Genomic DNA, 21,395 nt, shown 5'->3' with positions numbered 1-21,395 from the left:
CTTAATAGAGGCCACAATCTTGACAGGGCCTTTTGAGGGTGAGGCTGTTCTTATTCCTCGCATTCCCATGATTCCAACGGATCTGCCTTTTCAATTTAAAAGATTGCAATTCCCAATTCGATTAGCATTTGCAATCACCATTAACAAAGCTCAAGGTCAATCATTAGAAAAATGTGGTATAGATCTTAATACTGATTGTTTTTCCCATGGAAAATTGTACGTTGCATGTTCGAGGGTCGGTAAACCTGACAATCTATTTATATGCAGCGACAATTGGACAGCGAAGAATGTTGTATATTCGCAAGTTTTACGCAGTTAATTTGTATTGTATCTATCTATCTATCTATCTATATAAAAACGAGTTGTGTGTATGCATGTTTGTTTGTTTGTAAAAAGAGCGTTTGCATATGACGTCATTATTAGTATATACGGCTTTGAATATGCACAGACAATGGGAAAGCCAAGAATGTTGTATATTTGCAAGTTTTACGTAGTTTGAAACACATATATAAATCTATCTATATTCACAGGTGGGACACAGGGACAAAACTACAATGGCGCGTAACTAATATGGCGCGTAACGACTTACGCGCGCGGGGGGGCTTGGGGGGGGCGCGAAGCTCCCCACCAACTAGGTGTTGGATTGGCGCGAAGCGCCACCCCAACAGCTAGTATGTATATATATATATATATATATATATATATATATATATATATATATATATATATATATATATATATATATATATATATATATATATATATATATATATATATATATATATATATATATATAAGTTGTTTGTGTGTTATGTCTGTCTGTCTGTCTGTCGAGTGACGTCATGTCATCATGTCGTCATGTTGTCACGAAGTTAGTTGTCGTCATGTTTGTTATGACGATGACGTCATTAAAAGTATTTAAGAAAATTAAAAATAACTAAAAAGAAAAAACACTCAAAGAGAAATTACAGACCAGGATACAAATGACGACCGAGACCGAGGGAATATAAATGACGACCGGGAACCTAAAAGATAAATTACAGACTGGGGCACCCGGACACAAATCATGACCGGGACACAGGGATTATAAATGACGACCGGGACACAGGGACACAACTACAACGGGGACGCCGGGGGCACAGGTGGGATATATAAATGACGACCGGGACACAGGGATTATTCGAATAGAAATTACAGACCGGGACACAAGGACACAAATGACGACCGGGACACAGGGAATATAAATGACGACCGGGACAATCAAAGAGAAATTACAAACTGGGACACCGGGACACAAATGACGACCGGGACACAGGGAATATAAATGACGACCGGGACACAGGGACACATCATTAGAATAATGAGGTATAGATCTGAATACGGATTGTTTTTCCCATGGACAATTATATGTTGCATGTTCAAGAGTAAGTAAACCTGACAATCTATTTATATGCACAGACAATGGTACAACGAAGAATGTTGTATATTCGCATGTTTTACGTAGTTAAAAACATATATATTTATATCTGTCTCTATTCACAGGGGGGACACAACTACAATGGCACGTAACTAATATGGCGCGTAACGACTTACGCGCGCGGGGGGGCTTGGGGGGGGCGCGAAGCTCCCCACCAACTAGGTGTTGGGGTGGCGCTTTGTTGATGGTGATTGCTAATCAAACATTTCCTGTGTCCCCATCGTCATTTATATATCCCCCTGTGCCCCCGACGTCCCCGTTGTAGTTGTGTCCCTGTGTCCCAGTCGTCACTTATAGTCGACAAACATCACGTCAGTCGACAGACAAACATTTACCTTTTTTATTTTTTTTATTTTTTACTTTTCTTTTTCTCCTTTATTTTTCAGTTTTTTCCTTTTTTTAGTTTTTTTTTTCTTTTTCAGTTTATAGTTTTTTTTATTAGTTTTTAGTTTTTTTCTTTTTAGTTTTTTTGCTGTTTTTACCCTTTTTTTAATTTTTTTAGTTTTTTCTTTTTTAGTTTTTAGTTTTTTACCTTTTTTTAGTTTTTTAGTTTTTTTTTCTTTTTTAGTTTTTTTTTCTTCTTTTGTATTAATGCTAAAGCCAAGGTTCGAACCTGGAACCTCTCGGACCTAGAACCTGGAACATAACGCTTTACCAACTCAGCTACTTCGGCTTGAATACATTTACCTTTTTTAGTTTTTTTTATTTTTATTTTTATTTTTTTAGTTTTCTTTTCTCCTTTATTTGTCAGTTTTTTTTCTTTTTTTGTTTTTTTTTCTTTTTCAGTTTTTAGTTTTTTTAGTTTTTTTTATTAGTTTTTAGTTTTTTATCTTTTTAGTTTTTTTTGTAGTTTTTACCTTTTTTAAGCCAAGGTTACATGGCGCGAAGCGCCACCCCAACAGCTATATTTATATATAGATATATACATATATATTGTGATTCCTCGGCACGCTTTCTGTTCTTACTTTCCCTATCAGCCGCAAGCCTGTTTTCTTGCTGTTCTTGTGATTCCTCGGCACGCTTTCTTTTTTTTACTTTCTCTATCAGCCGCAAGTTTTTTGGCATAGACTCTTTGAGCAGCTTCCTCGGCTGTTGCCATTGTATGTTCTTCAGTCATTTTACAATTAAACATTTTTCCGTCCACGGTCTTCTTACAATTAAAAATTTGTCTTTTGAGCAGCTTCCTCGGCTGTTGCCATTGTAGGTTCTTCAGTCATTTTACAATTAAACATTTTTCCGTCCACGATCTTCTTACAATTAAAAATTTGTCTTTGAACGATTTTCTTAAATACCTTTAATGACGTCATCGTTATAACAAACATGACGACAAATAACTTCATGACGACATGATGACATGACGTCACTCGACAGACTAACAGACAACTTATTTTTATATGGTTACTGGGAAGCGTACAGACGTTTTCAGGGGAATTTTTCGGTTGGGGGTGGTGGTAGAAGGGAGCCGTGTGGAAGGATCTTCCCTTGGAGGAATTCTTCATGGGGGAAGAGAAATTCCAAGAAGGGGGCGAAAAATTTTCTAGCAGTATTTAAAAACAAACAATGAAAAAATATGAATTTTTTTTAACTGCAAGTAAGGAGCCCCCTCAGCTTCCCGCTTTTTACGCTAAAGTTTGACTCTTTGTCACAGTTCCACTTTTTAAAACAATAAAAAACTTTAGCGTAAAGAGCGAGGCGTTGAGGAGGGGACAATCCCTTTCATATACGGATTAATTTCTGTTAGTTTTAAGTTTTAATGTCGCTCCTTACTTGCACTTAAGAAAACGTGTTTATTTATTTAATTTGCAGTAAGAACTGAAAAACGATATTAAAGGCAATAAAATCAAGTGTTTTTTCGAATAAGAGTATGCTCAGGAGAATTTTTCAGGCGGAATCGTGAGCAAGAAATTTTTTGTGGAGAATTTATAGAGAGGATGGGATTTTACGGGGGTAATTTTCAGGGAAGCATTTTATGCAAGGGAGCTTTCCATGGAGAATATTTCTTGGGAGGATTTCCATAGAGGTGGAGGCGGGTTTCTCGAAATTATTTGAAAAACGGTAAGAAATTAAATTAAGAAAACAAGTTTTCTTAAATGAATGTAAGGAGCAGCATTAAAACTAAAACGAGCGGACATATTGCGTATGTGAAGGGACCGCCTCCTCCTCAATACCCGCTGTCTACGCTAAAGTAAGACCTTTGTCCAAATTCTCAAAGAACGACTTTTGAAGCACAAGAACCGTTTAATCAGAATAGCTAAATTTATCTGTAAGTGCTTAAAAACTTTATCGAGGAAAGAGGGGTATTGAGGAGGAGGCAGCTTTTTCATATACAGAATAGTTCCTTTCGTTTTAAATTTTAATGATACTCCTTACTTTCGGGTGAAAAACCTTGTTTTTTAATTTAATTTATTTCAACAGAATGACGATCAAACACAAACTCAGAATGACGATCAAACAAATCCAGGATTTTTGTTCGGGGGGGGGGGGGTGAGGACAAAATCTTTAAAGAATATATAAAAAATCCTTTATATGCATTTCTGTTGCGTTATACGAGTCTGATCAAAATTTCGGGGAGAGGGGTCAAACCCTGAACCTCCCACCAGGATACGGCTTTGAAATGGGGAATATATTGCAAAACTAACAAAAAATTACAATAGCCCACATTAAACGATAACATCCACTCGGGTTTCACATATTAAATTTCCTTATGATGTACTTAAATGCAAGTAAATTATACTTAACTTGCTCAATAAAGATTATTGAGACAAAATGGTCTTTTATTTTTCTGAGTCTGCTTAAGGATTTTTCTGCCCCTTATTCTGTTTTTTCGTGTCAATTTCTATTTTCATTAAAGCACTTGTTTTTCAGAATCCTACAAATATGGGCAAATATAGCGAGACAGCTTATCTGAAACATTTTTTTTAAATATATTGCACAAACTACGAAGCACTAATTCTTGTTCGTTTAAAGTTTCAACTTTGCGTTTTACTTTCAATAGAAAAACTTTGTTAAAAAAAGGTAATCTGGAAAGAGACTGCTTCTATCTCCCAATGTGTTATATTAACCTAGATATATTACCTTATGTAGCTGTAGAAAGTACAAAGTAAAGAGTCCTGTACAAAGTAAATCAAGATTGTTTCTAGGAATTGTTCATCAAGTAAATCAAGATTGTTTCTAGGAATCGTTTAACATCTAGTGATAACAATTTTTTCAATTAAATATGGAACTTAAAAAAAGTAGAAGATTTATTTTTGGATTTTAAGAAATTTTTCTCGTCACCGTATATTGTTAAGAGTTAATCAAGGGTTTCTATGCTAACATTCTTTTGCATTTAAGGATTCACAAGCTGGCTATAAAGACGGATCTGCACTCTACTTGATATTCATGATTAGCCAAAAACTGCCAGATTAGTGAGAAAATTAGAATTGGCTAGACTTGGAAAGGAAATCCAAACCACTAGTGGAAAGTGTTTCTGACTAGTAGTTTTTGGCACCAGATTCAAATTGTTGCACTGATGACCTCATAAAAACCCTAATATCTCACTGTTTTTGATATTTTGTAAATGTGATGACATCATGAGAAAATAAATTTTTGAAACTATGTAGAATCCTGACTGAGACCCAATGGCTGTTGACGGTCTATTGAAATAATTTGACAAGGAAAATGGATTTTAGAAGTCAAGTAGAGAATAAATTGCTTTATTCCGTCAATATTCGCGATAAGTTTCACTAGTTGGTCTTATACGCTAGCTTTGTTTCCCATTGGAGATCCTTGACTTCCACTTTGTTGCCGTTAACATACGGATTGTCACATACGATTTCTTTAAAGTTCATCTGAACTGTTTATACTTAATATGGTCCAGTATTTTATGCACAGTATGGTTCTTAGCGGAAATTTTTGTTTTTTAATGAGTAAGCCTTACTTGCTTTTATGTCCTTTACTCTTCGGCCAAGGTAATTCAAAAAGTGTTATGTGACACTTCTGTTAAACGGGTATTCATAACCTACCCTATTAAATAAAACCCACTCAATTGATTGGTTTAATCTTAATTGGGTGTTGCAATAACTTACGAGTTTCTATTTTTCAAATTTTGTCAAAACGAAGTTCGTCAATAATGATCGAAAAAACTAGAAGACATATTTCAGCTTATTGGTTGTTCTGTAAAACTTATAATCAAACTAACTGTTAGGGTGGCGCTTTGCGCCACCCCAACACCTAGTTGGTGTTGGGGTTGGGGCCACCCAAGCCCCCCCGCACGCGTAAGTCGTTACGCGCCATATTAGTTACGCACCATTGTAGTTGTGTCCCTATGTCCCACAAGTGAATATATATATATATATATATATATATATATATATATATATATATATATATATATATATATATATATATATATATATATATATATATATATATATATATATATATATATATATATATACCCCGGCGTACCCATTGTAGTTGTGTCCCGGTCGTCATTTATATTCCCTGTGTCCCGGTCGTCATTTGTGTCTCGGTGTCCCAGTCTGTGATTTCTCTTTGATTGTCCCGGGCGTCATTTATATTCCTTGTGTCCCGGTGTCCCGGTTGTCATTTGTGTCAAAGGTGTCCCGGTCTGTATATACATTCGTTTTTGAATAGGTCTTTTTTTGGTTTTTAGTTTTTTACCTTTTTTATAGTTTTTTTTTGTTATACCTCATGATTTTAATGATTGCCCTTGAGCTTTGTTGATGGTGATTGCTAATCGAACATTCCCTTTGTCCCCGTCGTCATTTATATATCCTCCTGTCATTTATATTCCCTGTGTCCCGGTCGTCATTTGTATCCCGGTGTCCCGGTCTGTATATACATTCGTTTTTGAAATGGTATATGATGAAATAAATTTTCGTATTTTTCCCCCTTTTTTTTAGTTTTCTTTTGTTTTTTTTTAATTTTTTTAGTTTTTTTCTTTTTATTTTATTTTTATTTTTATTTTTTTTTAGTTTTGTTTTTCTCCTTTATTTTTCTTTTTTTCCCTTTTTTTCTTTTTTTTTCTTTTTTCTTTTTTCTTTTTTAGTTTTTTAGTTTTTTAGCTTTTATAGTTTTTTTTTATTAGTTTTTAGTTTTTTTTCTTTTTAATTTTTTTGTAGTTATTAGCTTTTTTTAGTTTTTTTAGTTTTTTTTTTACTTATGTCCTGGTCGTCATTTATACTCCCTGTGTCCTGGTCGTCATTTGTGTCCCGGTGCTTTGTTGATGGTGATTGCTAATCGAACATTCCTTGTGTCCCGGTCGCTTTCTCTTTGAGTGTCCCGGTCGTCATTTATATTCCCTACTTATTTTTATCTATATAGATGTGCCGGTGTCCCGGTCGTCATTTTTGTCCCGATGTCCCGGTCTGTAATTTCGTCAGTCGAAAACATGACGTCAGTCGACACACAAACATAACGTCACCCGACAGACACACACACACACAGACAACTTATTTTTATATATATAGATATGTATATATATGATATATATATATGTATATGTATATAATGTATATATGTATATATAATGTGTATATCATATATATGTATAACATAACACCGTAAGAATTGTAATTGTAATGTATATAATGTATATATGTATATATAATGTTTATATCATATATATGTATAATATAACACCGTAAGAATTGTAATGTAATGTACATAACACCGTAAGAATTGTAATTGTAATGTATATAATGTATATATGTATATATAATGTGTATATCGTTTATATGTATAACATAACACCGTAAGAATTGCCACAACTGAGATTCGGAAAGGAGAAAACGGATACATTCAAATAAAATAAATCAAAAAGCAAAAACTGATATCAAAAACCATAATCTATGAACAAAAAAATTATAAATTACATCGGAGATCTGACTCCCATTTCTAAAAAAAGGAAAATCTGGAATTCATTGCAAATCAACCACCCAATGGCAGAAGCTACATCGCTGTGCAAGCTCTTCGAGTTACTGTAGGTAGAGGAGCACGAAAAAGTGTGATATCGTGTAAGTCTCATTCGTGCAAGTTTGGCTTCAAGCGAGAAATGGGATGTACTAAAGCCTTAATCGTCATTGCTAATGTATTGATTGATGCTGAATCTTCTGGGGAGAGCCTTCCCTTAGTCGGACCTGACATTAGACACGTATTTGACTCTCTGATCGACGCAGCTATGCCTCTGAAGGCTCGTAAACGCAGATTGAATCTAGCTGTCGTTCGCTCTCTGTGGTTTCTGTATTCAAGATTACAGATCCGACAAAAGCTACCTAATGACAAAGGGTTGTTCCCCATTCCGTGCACTCGATCTATTCCAGTCAAGAAAAGAGCCCGTCAATTAGCAGTCACCTCCCCTGTAAGTTTCAGTTTTTGCGTACTTCTGTCTTTGGTGAACTATTCGGACAACATCATAAACGTTAGCTAAATTCTTCAGCAGATAACCGAAATTACCAAAATCCAAGAAGATGAATATAAAAAAGTTGAACATCAATTTAACTCTTCAAAATTGAATATCATCCCATTTAACTGGAAATTGGACTCCTGTGTTCCTGCCGTAATCCTCAGTTTTAGCTCTTTCCAGCCCTTTAATCACCTTATTTACCTGTGTCTACTCATTGGTTCGTCAATCCACCCCACTCGAAAACTTCGCACCCAAAAACTTCTTCTTGACCTATTTAAACAACAAATTTCAGCATCCTGGTCTTCTACCGTATTGTACAAACTCCGATTTAACCGGCTGCCTTTAGCTAGTCTATAGAACGCTGTTGCTGTTCCTCACACACCATGCTACCGAAATATTTGCTTCATCTGCCACCGCGGTGCTGGAATACGCAAGTCACTGCCAAATTCAAAGTCGCTGATCTTGAGGTCAACGTGGCAAGACGAATAGAAAAGCTCAATAGGAAAGTTGATTTACCTGACTGGTCCCATCTGCTGATTCAGTGATTTTATTTGCAATTTTTTTATTTCGTATTTTTGGATAATTTTTTTTCTTTTTCAGTCAGTTTCAATGAACAAATACATAAATAAAAATAATGAATAAAAATATGTTTCAAGTGATATAAAACAGAAAAGACTTACCAGTGATTCTGCTGACATTTTTCAACTCTGCTCCAGCATATCCAGAAACATGTGCGCCAAGGCTAAAACCAATCAGATGAACAGCTGAATTATTTGTTCCAGAAATTTCGTGGATTTTGTTGATCAATATGGCCACTTGCCTTCCAACAAGTCTTGTATTCGACGTTGCACGAGGATAATTTGGCAAGGCAGCACCCTTTTCCCAGTCAACGCAGATAACATTTGAGTTGTCCTAGATAATATTCTCAATTATTAACAGAAAAATTAACTTTTTTTCGCTGGAAGAAGGTTGATGCATGGTCTAACAGATACCAAAATTTGCCTTTGAGTTGTTTTTTTGATTTACTGGAATGTTTATATGAAGTCACCCCTGAGTATTTTCAGTCGATGAATAGCTATTTCATCGTAGATTCATCGTAGGTTTGAAGCTAGAACAAACTTAGTGTCATAGAAGGACGTAAAACATGTTTAAAAATTATTCATAAAGATGCATTTATATATACAAGATGCATTTATATATACAAGTATAGGCCTTGTATAAAAAACTGGGATAGTTACGATGCTGTGACACAGTTTCGGTGTCCCCTCTGTCACAAGCTTATTCCTCCTCCCGTCTCCCCGGAAGAGAAACCCTGCTTGTGTGCTCTCACGATGGTGTCGGGGTGAGGCTTTCATAAATTTTCCAAACTAAAACTGTGACTAAAAGCAGCACTACTGGATGACCTTGAAGAGTGGCGCCCCTCAAGGAACTTGTAGCAAAGTAAACGAAATAGCATTGTTAAATTTTGATTGAGCAATAGTTATTCTGGGTTTTGTTTGTTTTAGGTTGGGAAGATAATGACAACAGAAATCTAGTTGTCATTTTATGACCAAAATGACCACTTATGACCAATTAACTGCGAAAGTGCAGTCTTACTCCCCAGGAGAACTGGGTGAGGCTTTCATAAATTTTCCAAACTAAAACTGTGACTAAAAGCAGCACTACTGGATGACCTTGAAGAGTGGCGCCCCTCAAGGAACTTGTAGCAAAGTAAACGAAATAGCATTGTTAAATTTTGATTGAGCAATAGTTATTCTGGGTTTTGTTTGTATTAGGTTGGGAAGATAATGACAACAGAAATCTAGTTGTCATTTTATGACCAAAATGACCACTTATGACCAATTAACTGCGAAAGTGCAGTCTTACTCCCCAGGAGAACTGATTGAAGGAGACAGTAGTGTTTCGGATGAATTTTATATACAGTAACTGGAACAAATAGAAAGATCTCTCTTTAAAAAATGCTAATTTTATTTAAGAAATTTAATGTCCTGGCGATTGTGAAGTTGGTTGTATGAACAGGGAAGGAAAATAACAATGGCAAAAACTGCTATATTACTATATAATATAGTAGTATAGCCTAGTATAGTAAAGCATAACTCACACACACACACAAAAAACAAGGCCATAGCCACAAAAAAAGAAAAAGGATATAACAACATACAAAACAATTAAAAGAGACAATTTAAGCAGTCGAACAAAATGCTTAAAACAAGAAAAAAAAATCATAAACATTAATATAAACAAAATCACCATACAAACCCCTCACGATGGGTCAAACCGAAAAGAATAAACCGCGCCAAATTTCTAATGCTAACCAAAAATTCAATTCCCTACAGTTTATCTCTCAAGGGTCTTCCACCTCATCCATTCCAAAAGTTTCTTTTCTCACATCCTTAAACCCTTCATACTTTCCCGGAAATGGCAACAGGTTTCCTCCCATTCACCAAAGATAAAAGATGCAACAGATGTAAGGACCACTCCATTCTAACTCTTCCGAATATCTTCTTCTTCCTCCGGGTGGCATAAAATTACTTCTACAGGAAAATACCTATTTTATATTATCTTTATACAACCCTGCTCTAAAATATACATCCTCACCCTATGCCCTTTTATCCTAAAATGCAAACCAAGAGAGTCAGACGTCCTGATCTGGCCCATCCAGCTGTAGAGTAGCTGTTTAGACACCTCACCAGCTTTCCTACCCATACACTACAATGGTCCCCATTGCATTCGCATGACATTATACACGAATCCAAAATTGCCTTAATCTGCCCCATCCTCGAGTATTTTCTTTCATTTAGCAGAGACTCCACCAAAGCTTCACTCGCTAACCCAAGTTTTTCCGTACATAACCTCTTTCCCAATACATTACCGTTTTATTAGCCTCTTATTTTTATTAGCATCCTATTTATTAGCCAGCCTAAATGTTAAATTTACAACTTACAAATATGAGTTCGTTTGAGGCAATGAAAATTCTGATGTCCTAACAAATTAAAGAGAAAAAAGAGAAGTATATATATTTATACTAATTGAAAAATAATATCGAGTAGCTATTAAACAATATCTTGATTCATGTTTACACACTAAAGAAACCCATCAAAAGGTAAGTAAAAACTTAACGCATATAGAAAGGGAAGTCACCCCCATCCCCAGAAAACTTAAAAGAGAAAGTAAGACATATCTCTTACGCAAAAGCTCTGTGATAGAAGCTCCCAAACCCAGGAATGGTAACTTTGATAATGTTTTAATTTGAAAAAAAGGGGAGTAACTTTATAACTACTAACTGAAAGGAGAAACTGTTGAAAAAAATGTTCCACTTCATATCCATGCAAAAAAGAAATTTTCCAGAAATTTACCACAAAAACCAAGGTAAGTCTCATCCCTTTCGCTCAAATTCTGCGACAAGAGCTCCCAAATAAACCAGATCTACGTTGCAAGGGCAACGTGAGGTGTTGCGGCAACCTTTGTTCGGCTTCGCCGAGTAAAGTGTTGCGAAAGGAACACTTTGGCTTTGTTTACTCGCTTCTGTTAAACGCTGAAGTTGTTAATCTGTAAGGATCTTAAAATAAATACTAGTACACCAACTCACAAAAGTTGCAAACCCCTCATTGCAAATAGCAAAAAATCCTCATCGCCGAAGATGATTGTAGCCTGACAGTCCTCTACATATCTAAGTCAATGGTAAGACCTCTACATGCCTTACCTCTGAAACCAGATTGGTCTTACCATCAACACCGGGAATACACCGGAAACAATTAATAGGTACACCAACTATCAAAAGTTGCAAACCCCTCATTACCGAAGATGGTTATGAGCTAACAGCCGACTATTGCTTAAAAGTACCCCATATGTCTCACAATTGATATTGGCCTAAATTTGGTTTCTGTGTTCCTTACTACTGAAGTTGTCGACCCCTTCAAACTTTCAAACTAGTATATCTCATGAAGGAATTTTTATAACAAGAAATTGATGACATGTGCTTTATTAATCAGCTCATCAAGAGCTATCGACTGCCGTCGAATTTTTTTTATCTGTCTTAGTTCAAAAGTTGACTTTTTTGCCGTAGGCCAAGTTTCTAACGTCATCACTATAAAGGAACAAAGGATAAACTCAATCTCTTTAGCAATGAGAGAACTTTTAAAGTTTAAAGGCACATCTGACACCATTTCTCTACCGCCATCCCAAGTGCGAAAAACCATGATAAACTCAGTTGAAATCACGAACAGAAATGGGTAGAAACAATAGTTTTTTGGCCCCAAGCAAGAGTTCTACGAAGCTTTCCAAAATACAAAGTCATATTCATCAATCCAACCTAAGGTCAACACTTTCCGTAAAAACCACAGAGATTAGTCCCTTACCACTTTCTAGGAATAAGCTGAAATCGGGGTGCTAGGAAAAAAAAAACACGACAAAACCAAAGTGTTGCTCTCGCAACACAAATAAATCACAATACTGAAAGCATGTTTGAATTGAAAAAAAAGAGTATCTTTATAATTACAAACTGAAAAAGAGTGAATATTAAAAAAAAAACGCAAAACTTACCACAGAAAGCAGGGCAAGTCTCATCTCTTTCGCCCAAATTCTGCGACAAGAGCTCCCGAATCCGTGAATTATAACTTTGATTGCGTGTGTAGCATTAAATGCTGAGGCTCTTATAGAAGTTAAGTTCATGTAGGAAATTAGCTCTGGTTGCTCCTTCATCCGTGTGTAGAGATAAAATTTAGTGTCTATCTCTTCAGGTGCTGAAGGGAGACTTAGGTGGGAATAAGGACCATCGTTGAGAAAGCAGCCAACATTTTGGTAGCACACTGGCTCTTTGTCTCTCTTTCTAAAAATATATATTGATTATTACAACTAAAATAAAACTTGTAGTCGAAGAGATAGAAGAAAAACGAATAAGAAAGAAATCTTAGAAGATACCTAACATTAATATAATTAACATATTAATTGAATATGATTCACATATTCTTGCCACCCCTTCTCCCTTCCTTGTTTCTACTTCGGCTCGGTTTGGAACATATAGGCTCTCATAGTAAATTCTCAACCCCTTTTAAAGCCAATAGGTTTAACATAAATAATATATTTAAAAATCAGAATAGCGTAACTCTTTTAAAGAAAAAGTTAACAGAATATATTATTTAAGCTTGAGGACAGGGACTTTGCCACGCCGGGGCAAGCTTTTTTTTATCTCTTTCTCCCTTTCCAGCTCTAAGTTGTTATGTTTTCTTTTGAATTTATTGGTGTCTTTTGGTGGATCAAAAAATTAATTTTGATAATAGGATGCCTTCGGTTTTAGTTTACTCCCTTGTTGGCTCTATTTGAATATTCTTGTTTATTCTGTGCGTAAAATATAACTCTGAACGATTATAACCACAACTTTAAGGTTACTAACACAAACCAAGATCAGGACTGGCCCTAGAACAAAACACTGTGGGACACCAAACTGAACTTCACACGGTGAGTGGAAAAGAGGGTCCACTCTGGAAAAATAAAAATGAAATCAGGGGCGGTTATTCCCTCTTATACCATAGTGAGATAATTTAGAAATTTGAATTTGGTGGGTAAAGGAATCAAAGTTTCTCGGATATCCAAAAATACTATAGCCGGAATCAAACCAGAATTAAGAGCCGAAGCCAAATATAAACAATTTGAAAATTCAAAATTGTACAGGTGTTCTCTGTGGAATGCTTAGCTCATACGCCAGACTGAAATCATTAGAAAATTATTTCCTTCTAGAAAGGCAAGTAAATGGCGTAGTGAAACTTTTTGAAAATTTTACTAGATATAGACAGTAAAGTTTTTCTTGATAATTGGCAACGTCACTCTGAGATCCATCAAACAGTTTGTGGCAACGAGCTGTAAGTAAGGAGCGACCTGGCTCAATAGCAACTGAAATTCCCCAAAAATTGGAATTTGATACTAATATATCCAATTTGATACCAATAAATCAAAAGAATCGGATTTTATGCTGGTTTCAAATATACCCCCAAAAAGTCATAGGATCCTAATAAAAATCCCGCCATCTGATTCAGCGTATCAGATAACTCTACTGTAGAAGCTTCAAGTGCCTATCTGAAAAAACGTGAAATATTGTATTTTCTGGCGTAAGAAAGATCAAGGATGCTTGTTTATTTGTTTTTTCCTAGGGGTGATCGTAACGACCCAGTGGTCCTAGAATATCGTGAGAGGGCTCTTTCGAACGAATACTAAAAGTTCTAGTGACCAAAAAACTTGGAGGGCAGCTGTACCACCTCCCACGCACATTTTTCTCAAAATCGTCCAATCAAGTTTTTGAGATAGCCATTTTGTTCGTCACAGTTGAAAGGCCGAGTAACAATACCTTTGGGGATATCATGACCCTCCCACAGCCCCTGGGGATAGGTCTTTAAATTACAAAATTTGACGATTGTTTACGTACAACAAACCGATTGGGGTTAATTTGCAATACCACAAGTGTTTCGATATTTGTGTCAACCAGAACTGCGAGCATGAGCAGATTCAGTGACAAAAAAAAGCTTGAAATGAAAAAAGAATTGAACGTTCATTCCAACGCCAATGAAAGAGATTTAACTAATAAATGAGAAACTTCTTGAGGAATTTTGTTAAAAATTTAAAGGGGGATGACCTAAAAACAAACTGTCTTAGCAATTCGGCCCTTAAGTTTTATTTTAAACAATTGAAAATAAATTCAAAAATGAATCAGTACTAGTATAAGGCTCAAATATATAAAACACTATATTAAGTGGATTTTAAGGGATCACTTGCTCTCCACCACAGGGTTAACATCTCAGAGCACCACTTGTTTCACCATACCCGAAGAATGCCCCAACCACGCATCTTCATGCCACGCTTGTTACCGATCCACCACACATGGTATATACCATTTCTTGTGCTTGTTTTTTTTTTGGAAGTGGGCAACCCTTCAGTGGTTTGTTGTGTCAGTCTTTTTCTTTCTAAAATACAATCAAAATTCCTCATTCCACCAAAATCAGTTGACTTTAGATTACCACATAGTACCGCGTCAGAGTTCACCAGGCTTCTGGTTCAGTAAAGGGACACGAGACATGGATGCTGTCTTTGGGCATTACACAGATTGGACAGAGGCGTGCTAAAAATCCTCAATCATGTCAAATGAACTGAAGACATTTAAGTTTTCCTCACAGCATATATAGACATACAGTTGCGCAAACATTTTTCAAAAGCAACGTCGTGACGTCAACGATAGAGCCAAGATCTTTCTGCGATGATTGGCTGTGGGATCGCCGGAGTTTAATAGAGCCAAGATCTTTCCGCGGCTGATTGATTATGGAAGCACAGGAAGTTAACGCCTAGTCTAAAGATGTGTATTGAAAACCTTCTATGGGCAAGATGCGACTCCTCGCAACTGTGTGTCTGTATAGGCTGTGGGTTTCCTTGACATGGGCTTATGCCTCGTGAATATTTATTAGAGTAGAAGGTTGTCCAAGCGAGTTCACCCGGTTTAGCTCTTTGCCTATGGCATAAGACACAATCACAGAGGATAGCATTTCGTATTATTAAAGCTATTTTATAAAAGACACATCACTCGATGCAGAAGTTGAACTCTTCAACACAATCACTTGCTCATGATAATGGATGGTAAGTAAAGAGCCACATTTATCAGTAAGCTGATAGCAGACTGGCTGATTTTTCTGCTGACAGTTGACTTCAACTTCCAATCCCATGAAACTTATTAGCAAGAAACAACAAGACTTCATCATAAGACAACAAGACTTCATTTGATTGATAACCAATAGTCGATTCTCAGCCATTTTTACCAACGGATTTTTGAAAACAATAATTTTTATTTTCCCGAGAAACAAAATTTGGGGACATACTTTTTTTTACAGTCTTAGCGAGCACTTTAATAGAATGCTTGGACTATTTTCACCTAGTTTGAAGCTCTATTTTAAAGAATTAAATTCGCTCTTAACATACAAATGAGTATGTGTTTATTCAAGCTGTACAAATTTCTGTTTAGACACGTTCTCAACTCCAGTAGCTTTTAGCATACCACAGCCATTTTTAAACTAATATCCAACTTTAAAAATTTTGTTTTATGATATTTTTTATAGTTATGTTTTATTATAGAACATTCTAGATGCAAGGTTCTTTCTTCTTGTGTTTTGAAACCGTTATGCATTTTTTCTATTTGCCTATGCCATTGCATCCACGAGTATCCTCTATGTAGGTTATTTATAGGCCTGCAGATAATGGTATAGTAAGGAATTATTACCATATCTGGTCGTGACATATAGGCATGAAGTAGTAAATATAATTAAGGTATTGAGAGAAAATAGCTAGGTTATCAAAACCAAGACTTCGAAAGCAACATTGCCTGAAGTCAATTTTGAATTGAATAGTTTTTTGGTCTTACTCAAGCAATTAAGAAAGTTGTGGCTCAGGAGACGATTTAAATCAAAGTAAAGCTTATAATATAGAAAATTGTGGTATCGTAGGCAGCGCATTAGCTCTGCCTGAGTAAAGAGGGTAGTGCTGTAAATCTTGTTACCAGCCCACCCCTAGAAGTCCAATCAAAATTTCGAGATAGCGACTATCCTCAAAATAATTGAAAATCCAACAATGATGCCTCATGTGATGACCTGAGTTCCCCAAGAATATAGTATAGAAACGACATGCGTACCTGAGTAAATCAAGTGCACACCTCACTTTTCAAAAAAATTACAAATTTAAGTAATGGACAAAGGGATGGAGCTGAAACTATGAGGGGGTATCGGAGGGGGGGGGGGGAGTTCAAGCTTATTTTGAATTTTTAATTGGGAGGGGGAGGTAAATCAACTGATGTTATGTAGACCCACAGCGGCCATAATTATATTTTTTTTTGGGAACAGATAGTTCCAGCCCAATATTCACTGAGTTCACCAAAAGTGTACTCTGGAAACAACACACGTACCTGAGTAAATCAAAGGAGGGTGTGTGGGCCTGATATGTGAAGCTGTTTACAATAATTTGGGAGTGACTTAAGGGAAGGGGTTAAAACCATGACGGAACATTGGACCGCCAAGTAGATTTACAGTCTGACTTAAGTGGTGGGGCGGGGGGTCGTAATTAATATCTTTAGAGCTGCTTGGAAGAAGGAGTCGAAACTTTCAGATATAGTTGGAGAAAGGAGGGGGTTGAGAACAAAAGGAAATTAAATTTTTCAATTTGATGTTAAACGATTTTTTTTATCGAATCCAAACAAATTAATTTTTTTTCCACTGTGAGCTCCTATGTGAAACTCTGGCCATTAGAAAATTTAAGACGGGTTGTCCCTACTCCTGTTTGTCGTAATTTATGACATTAATTAATGACAATTTTTTTTGTTTCAAGTTTTAATTATCATGTTTTTAGTTCTGCTTGTCTTTGGGTTTTACTTTACTTTAGCTCTTTACTTTTCTTTGGAATTTTTCTGGACCCTTTTTCATTTAAAATGAATGAGGTCTCCGCAATTTTTCGACTGAATCGATAATGGCCGTGCATAGTTTGCAAAATTAATATTATTATTATATATGTTTAAACGAATAATATAAATAAATAAATCACTTTTATATTTTAGAGCATATTCTATATAAAAAAGTTCGACTTTAAAAAGATGTTTGACTGTTTTCACAGTTCTTTAAGAAAAACTGATTAAACACAGACCGGAAGTATTTTTAGTTTTTTTTTAACTTTAGCATAAACAGAGGCATGAGGAAGCGGCAGCCTACAAAGGCTGTCTATTTTTAAGTTTTAATACTGCTCCTTACTCTCCGTTGAATTTTTCTATTTAATAGCGTAATTGTCAAATATTCTTCGATCTACAATGGCTCTCAACAACGACTAGTTTATTTGTAACATTCATAAAAAAACATGTTCTATGATTTGTGACACAATTTTTTGATGATTTACAGCGCCAATAGATAAATTTTCATAATCAGTAAAAATATATTGACATTTAAACTAAATCTGATTTGGATTCAGAATTTCGAATCAAAATTTGAATCGCCATGGTTTATTTATTTTAACAATTCTTTTGTTGAATAATGCAGCTTTAATCAAAAAGCTTACAGTGTGTAACCTCTTAGTAAGATTAAAGTACCAATGCTTATTGAATAAAACAGTTTTTTTCTCCAGGAAATATTTAAAGTTTATTCATAAAAAAAAAAAAAAAATTAAAGATTTTTCAAGGTTGCAGGATTTAAGTTTGTTTCAAAATTGTGAATCTATTAGGGGCAGTATCAGATTTTTATCAGTGTTACCATGTTCAGCCGTGAAAATAAGTAGGTCAAACCAATTACTTGATTTACTAAGTATTTATATAGACTAGTGGGAAACAGGCTCAAATACAATCAACTTTTATTCCCATCTTTTTGCAATGAGAACTCCCTTTTTTAGTTACAACCATCTCGTTATAAAAACGCGAAAGAAAGCTAGATTCCAGTTCAAACTCTTCTTTGTCCTTGATCTTTTGGACGATTATACGTAATTGATAAACTATAGGGGGAGTCAATTCATGAAAAATCAGGGAGGGGGGTTGCTATTTTTTTGAACTCTCAGGGGTTAATTCTGTAGTTTTATCGTCTGTCAATGAAAATAACAAAAAAGTATTTTTCAAAACGTAAAGCAACAAAGAAGATGCCTCTTTCCTATTAATGCATCTGATAGAGAGCAATAAATTGAAGGCAGAGAATTTGAGTCACTTTTCGAGGCGAAAAAATCCCAAAATCCAAGCTGAATTTGATCCTTTGTGCTACAACCCCGAGCACGGCAAAACAATTTTGTGGTAAACAGATTGCTAAATAAAATGCTCAAGACCAGTTAATAACATTCAAAGTGTAAATGACGCTCTGGTATTGGTTTAAATATAGCTCTTCATTTTTCTTTGAAAACCTTCTTCTTTGATATTAAAAAAAAGAAAGATTTAAAAAAAGGTTGCAAACATTTTGAGAGATCGGCAAATCAGGCATGGCAAGCGAACAAGCAAGCAGCTGAATCTTTGAAGAGATATTGCTGTGTTACCAATATTTGAGGAGAATCTATTGTTTTTAAAACGATTTTAAACAGGTATGCTCTAAGCTGGGTCATTTGAAAGGGTTAAGGGGCCCTAAGAAAAATTTAAAAAAAGGTTGAAAATATTTTGAGAGATCGGCAAATCAGGCATGGCAAGCGAACAAGCAAGCAGCTGAATCTTTGAAAAGATATAGCCATGTCACCAATATTTGAGGAGAAGTCTATTGTTATGGCACCTGGTATTTACCAAATGACATATAGCGATCGCAATTTCTGTCTGTCTGTCGGTCCTGGTTTTGCCAGTTCGGGCACTTCCAGATAAGCTAGGACAACGAAAGTTGGCAGGCGTATCAGGGACCAGACTAGATTAAATTATAAATAGTATCTTCCCTGATTCGACCATCCGGGGGGAATGGAGGAACGGTTAATTCGGAAAAATTAGAAAAAATGAGGTATTTTTAACTTACGAACTGGTGATCATACCTTAATGAAATTTGATATTTGGAAGGATCTCGTCATTCGCAGCTCTTATTTTAAATCCCAACTAGGTCCGGTGACATAGGGGGGAGTTGGAGGGGGAAACCAGAATTCCTGGAAAACGCTTAGAGTGGAGAGATCGAGATGAAACTAGGTGGGAAGGATAAGCACAAGTCCTAGATACGGGATTTAAATAACCGGACTAGATCTGCTCTCTTTGGAAGAGATGGGGGGGCTCAGTGCTTTGGCAAGTTCGGTGCTTCTGAACGTTCTAGGACGATGAAAATTAGTAGGAGTATCAGGGACTTGCACAAATTGACGTGATAACAGTCGTTTCCTCGATTCGACCACATGAGGGGGTGGAGGGATGGGAAATCGTGAAAATTGAGGTATCTTTATCTTACGAATGGTTGATCGGATCTTAATGAAACTTGAGATGTAGAAAGATCTTATGTCTCAGATGCTCAATTTTCAATTCGAATTGGATCCGGGGAAATAGGGAGGTGGAGGGGGAAACAGATATCTTGGAAACGAGAAATCTTTGGAAACACTTAGAGTGGAGAGTTCGGGATGAAACTTGATGAAGAATGAGCACAAGTTCTGGATACGTGATTGACATAACTGGACCGAATCCGCTCTCTTTGGGGGAGTTTGGTGGGATTTCCGTTGCTATGGCGAGTTCGTGCTTATGGACGTGCTAGGACAATGAAAATTAGTAGGCGTGTCAGAGATCTGCACAATTTGAGTTGATAACAGTCTTTTTCCCGATTCGACCATCTGAGGACGGGCTGGAGGGAGAGGAAAAATTGAAAAAATTAGGTATTTTTAACTTACGAATGGGTGATCAAATTTAAATGAAATTTGATATTTAGAACGACCTCGTGTCTCAGAGCTCTTATTTTAAATCCTGACCGGCCTCTGATTTTCCTTTTAAATCAATCTAATCATTCTTATAATTTTGCTAGAGCTCATGCCATACGAGCTCTTGGCTTTTCCAACCTCGTCACAAGTGCCACATGATCTCTTAGCTCTTGCTTTTAAAATGATTTTAAAATGGGATACTCTAAGCTGAGTTATTGAAAAGACAGTCTGAAAGCTTGCTTCTTAGAAAACCGAGAAAATACACGAGAGAAAACATGATGTTTGATATGAGTTGTGAGTACGGAAAATTGACGGACTTTAGACACAACATTGTTGGGTGAATGAAGGTGATAAGCATCTTTTATGACAGTTTCGTTATAATAAAAAATATGCCCCTATATGCCTCTAGTAAACCATTTACCTAGTCATTTTCCCTAGAGTTGTGTCTGTTGAACTTCTCTTTAAAGGCATCAACAGAAGGCTTTCCAGGGATAACAGGGTCACCATCTGAAATGGAGATGTAGCGTCTCACAAAGTAATTCTTTAAGTACTCGTAGCGGAGTTATATTTCATGTAGGTAAACTAACCGTACCATGATTTTGCGTGTTTGCTTGGCAAATGGTGAAACATTTTGAGGTAGCTCGTCGGAGGGTGGTAGATATATTTTTAGGAAACAGTCATTGATGCCACATCAAATCTCTCGCTTAGACTGTAGGGGTACAAAATTCCTCTGGAACTGGTCAACTATACCGAACACACCCAAGAAGTGAACTTAGGTTAATCCTAATGAAATATACCAAAATATAATGAAAATATAAAAGTTTAGAAACAAAATTATGGAATTACGGCAAAGAATTATGGAAAGTAGGCCGCGCAGAACGTAGTTCTATTATATTAAATACCTAACTTGACCTGACCCCTAACCATATCTATATATTAAATATTCATTAAAATATACCTACATCGTAGTTTTTCTCACTCAAAATGAGCAAATTCTAACCAATTGCTGAGAGGCAAACCGGTTTTACTCCGATCTTACAGAGCAGAACTGTTGAGTGTGTTCCGTATAATCACCAAGTACCATTGCAGATACAACTAGCACATGGGACCTTATTTTTGGGACTGGGACCGAACTTTATCATGTCAATGAGTGGCTGAGAA

The 21,395-nt window shown here is 36.0% G+C and overlaps 1 protein-coding gene across 1 annotated transcript in view; it reads right to left on the bottom strand.

Moving 5' to 3' along the window:
* LOC136032645 (pancreatic triacylglycerol lipase-like) overlaps nucleotides 1–21,395 on the bottom strand; it is a 141,459-nt gene that overhangs the window by 105,376 nt on the left and 14,688 nt on the right. The window contains exons 3-4 of the mRNA XM_065712920.1: nucleotides 12,429–12,714; nucleotides 8,567–8,798 (exon numbers count right to left, since the gene is read on the bottom strand). Coding sequence (XP_065568992.1) covers nucleotides 8,567–8,798; nucleotides 12,429–12,714 — 518 coding nt within the window. The remainder of the gene's footprint in view (nucleotides 1–8,566; nucleotides 8,799–12,428; nucleotides 12,715–21,395) is intronic.

Source organism: Artemia franciscana, chromosome 11, assembly GCF_032884065.1.
Source record: "Artemia franciscana chromosome 11, ASM3288406v1, whole genome shotgun sequence".
In the NCBI taxonomy this organism is placed as follows: domain Eukaryota; kingdom Metazoa; phylum Arthropoda; class Branchiopoda; order Anostraca; family Artemiidae; genus Artemia; species Artemia franciscana.
Note: the sequence above shows the minus strand (reverse complement) of the source record. Positions and strands in the feature narration are given on the sequence as shown.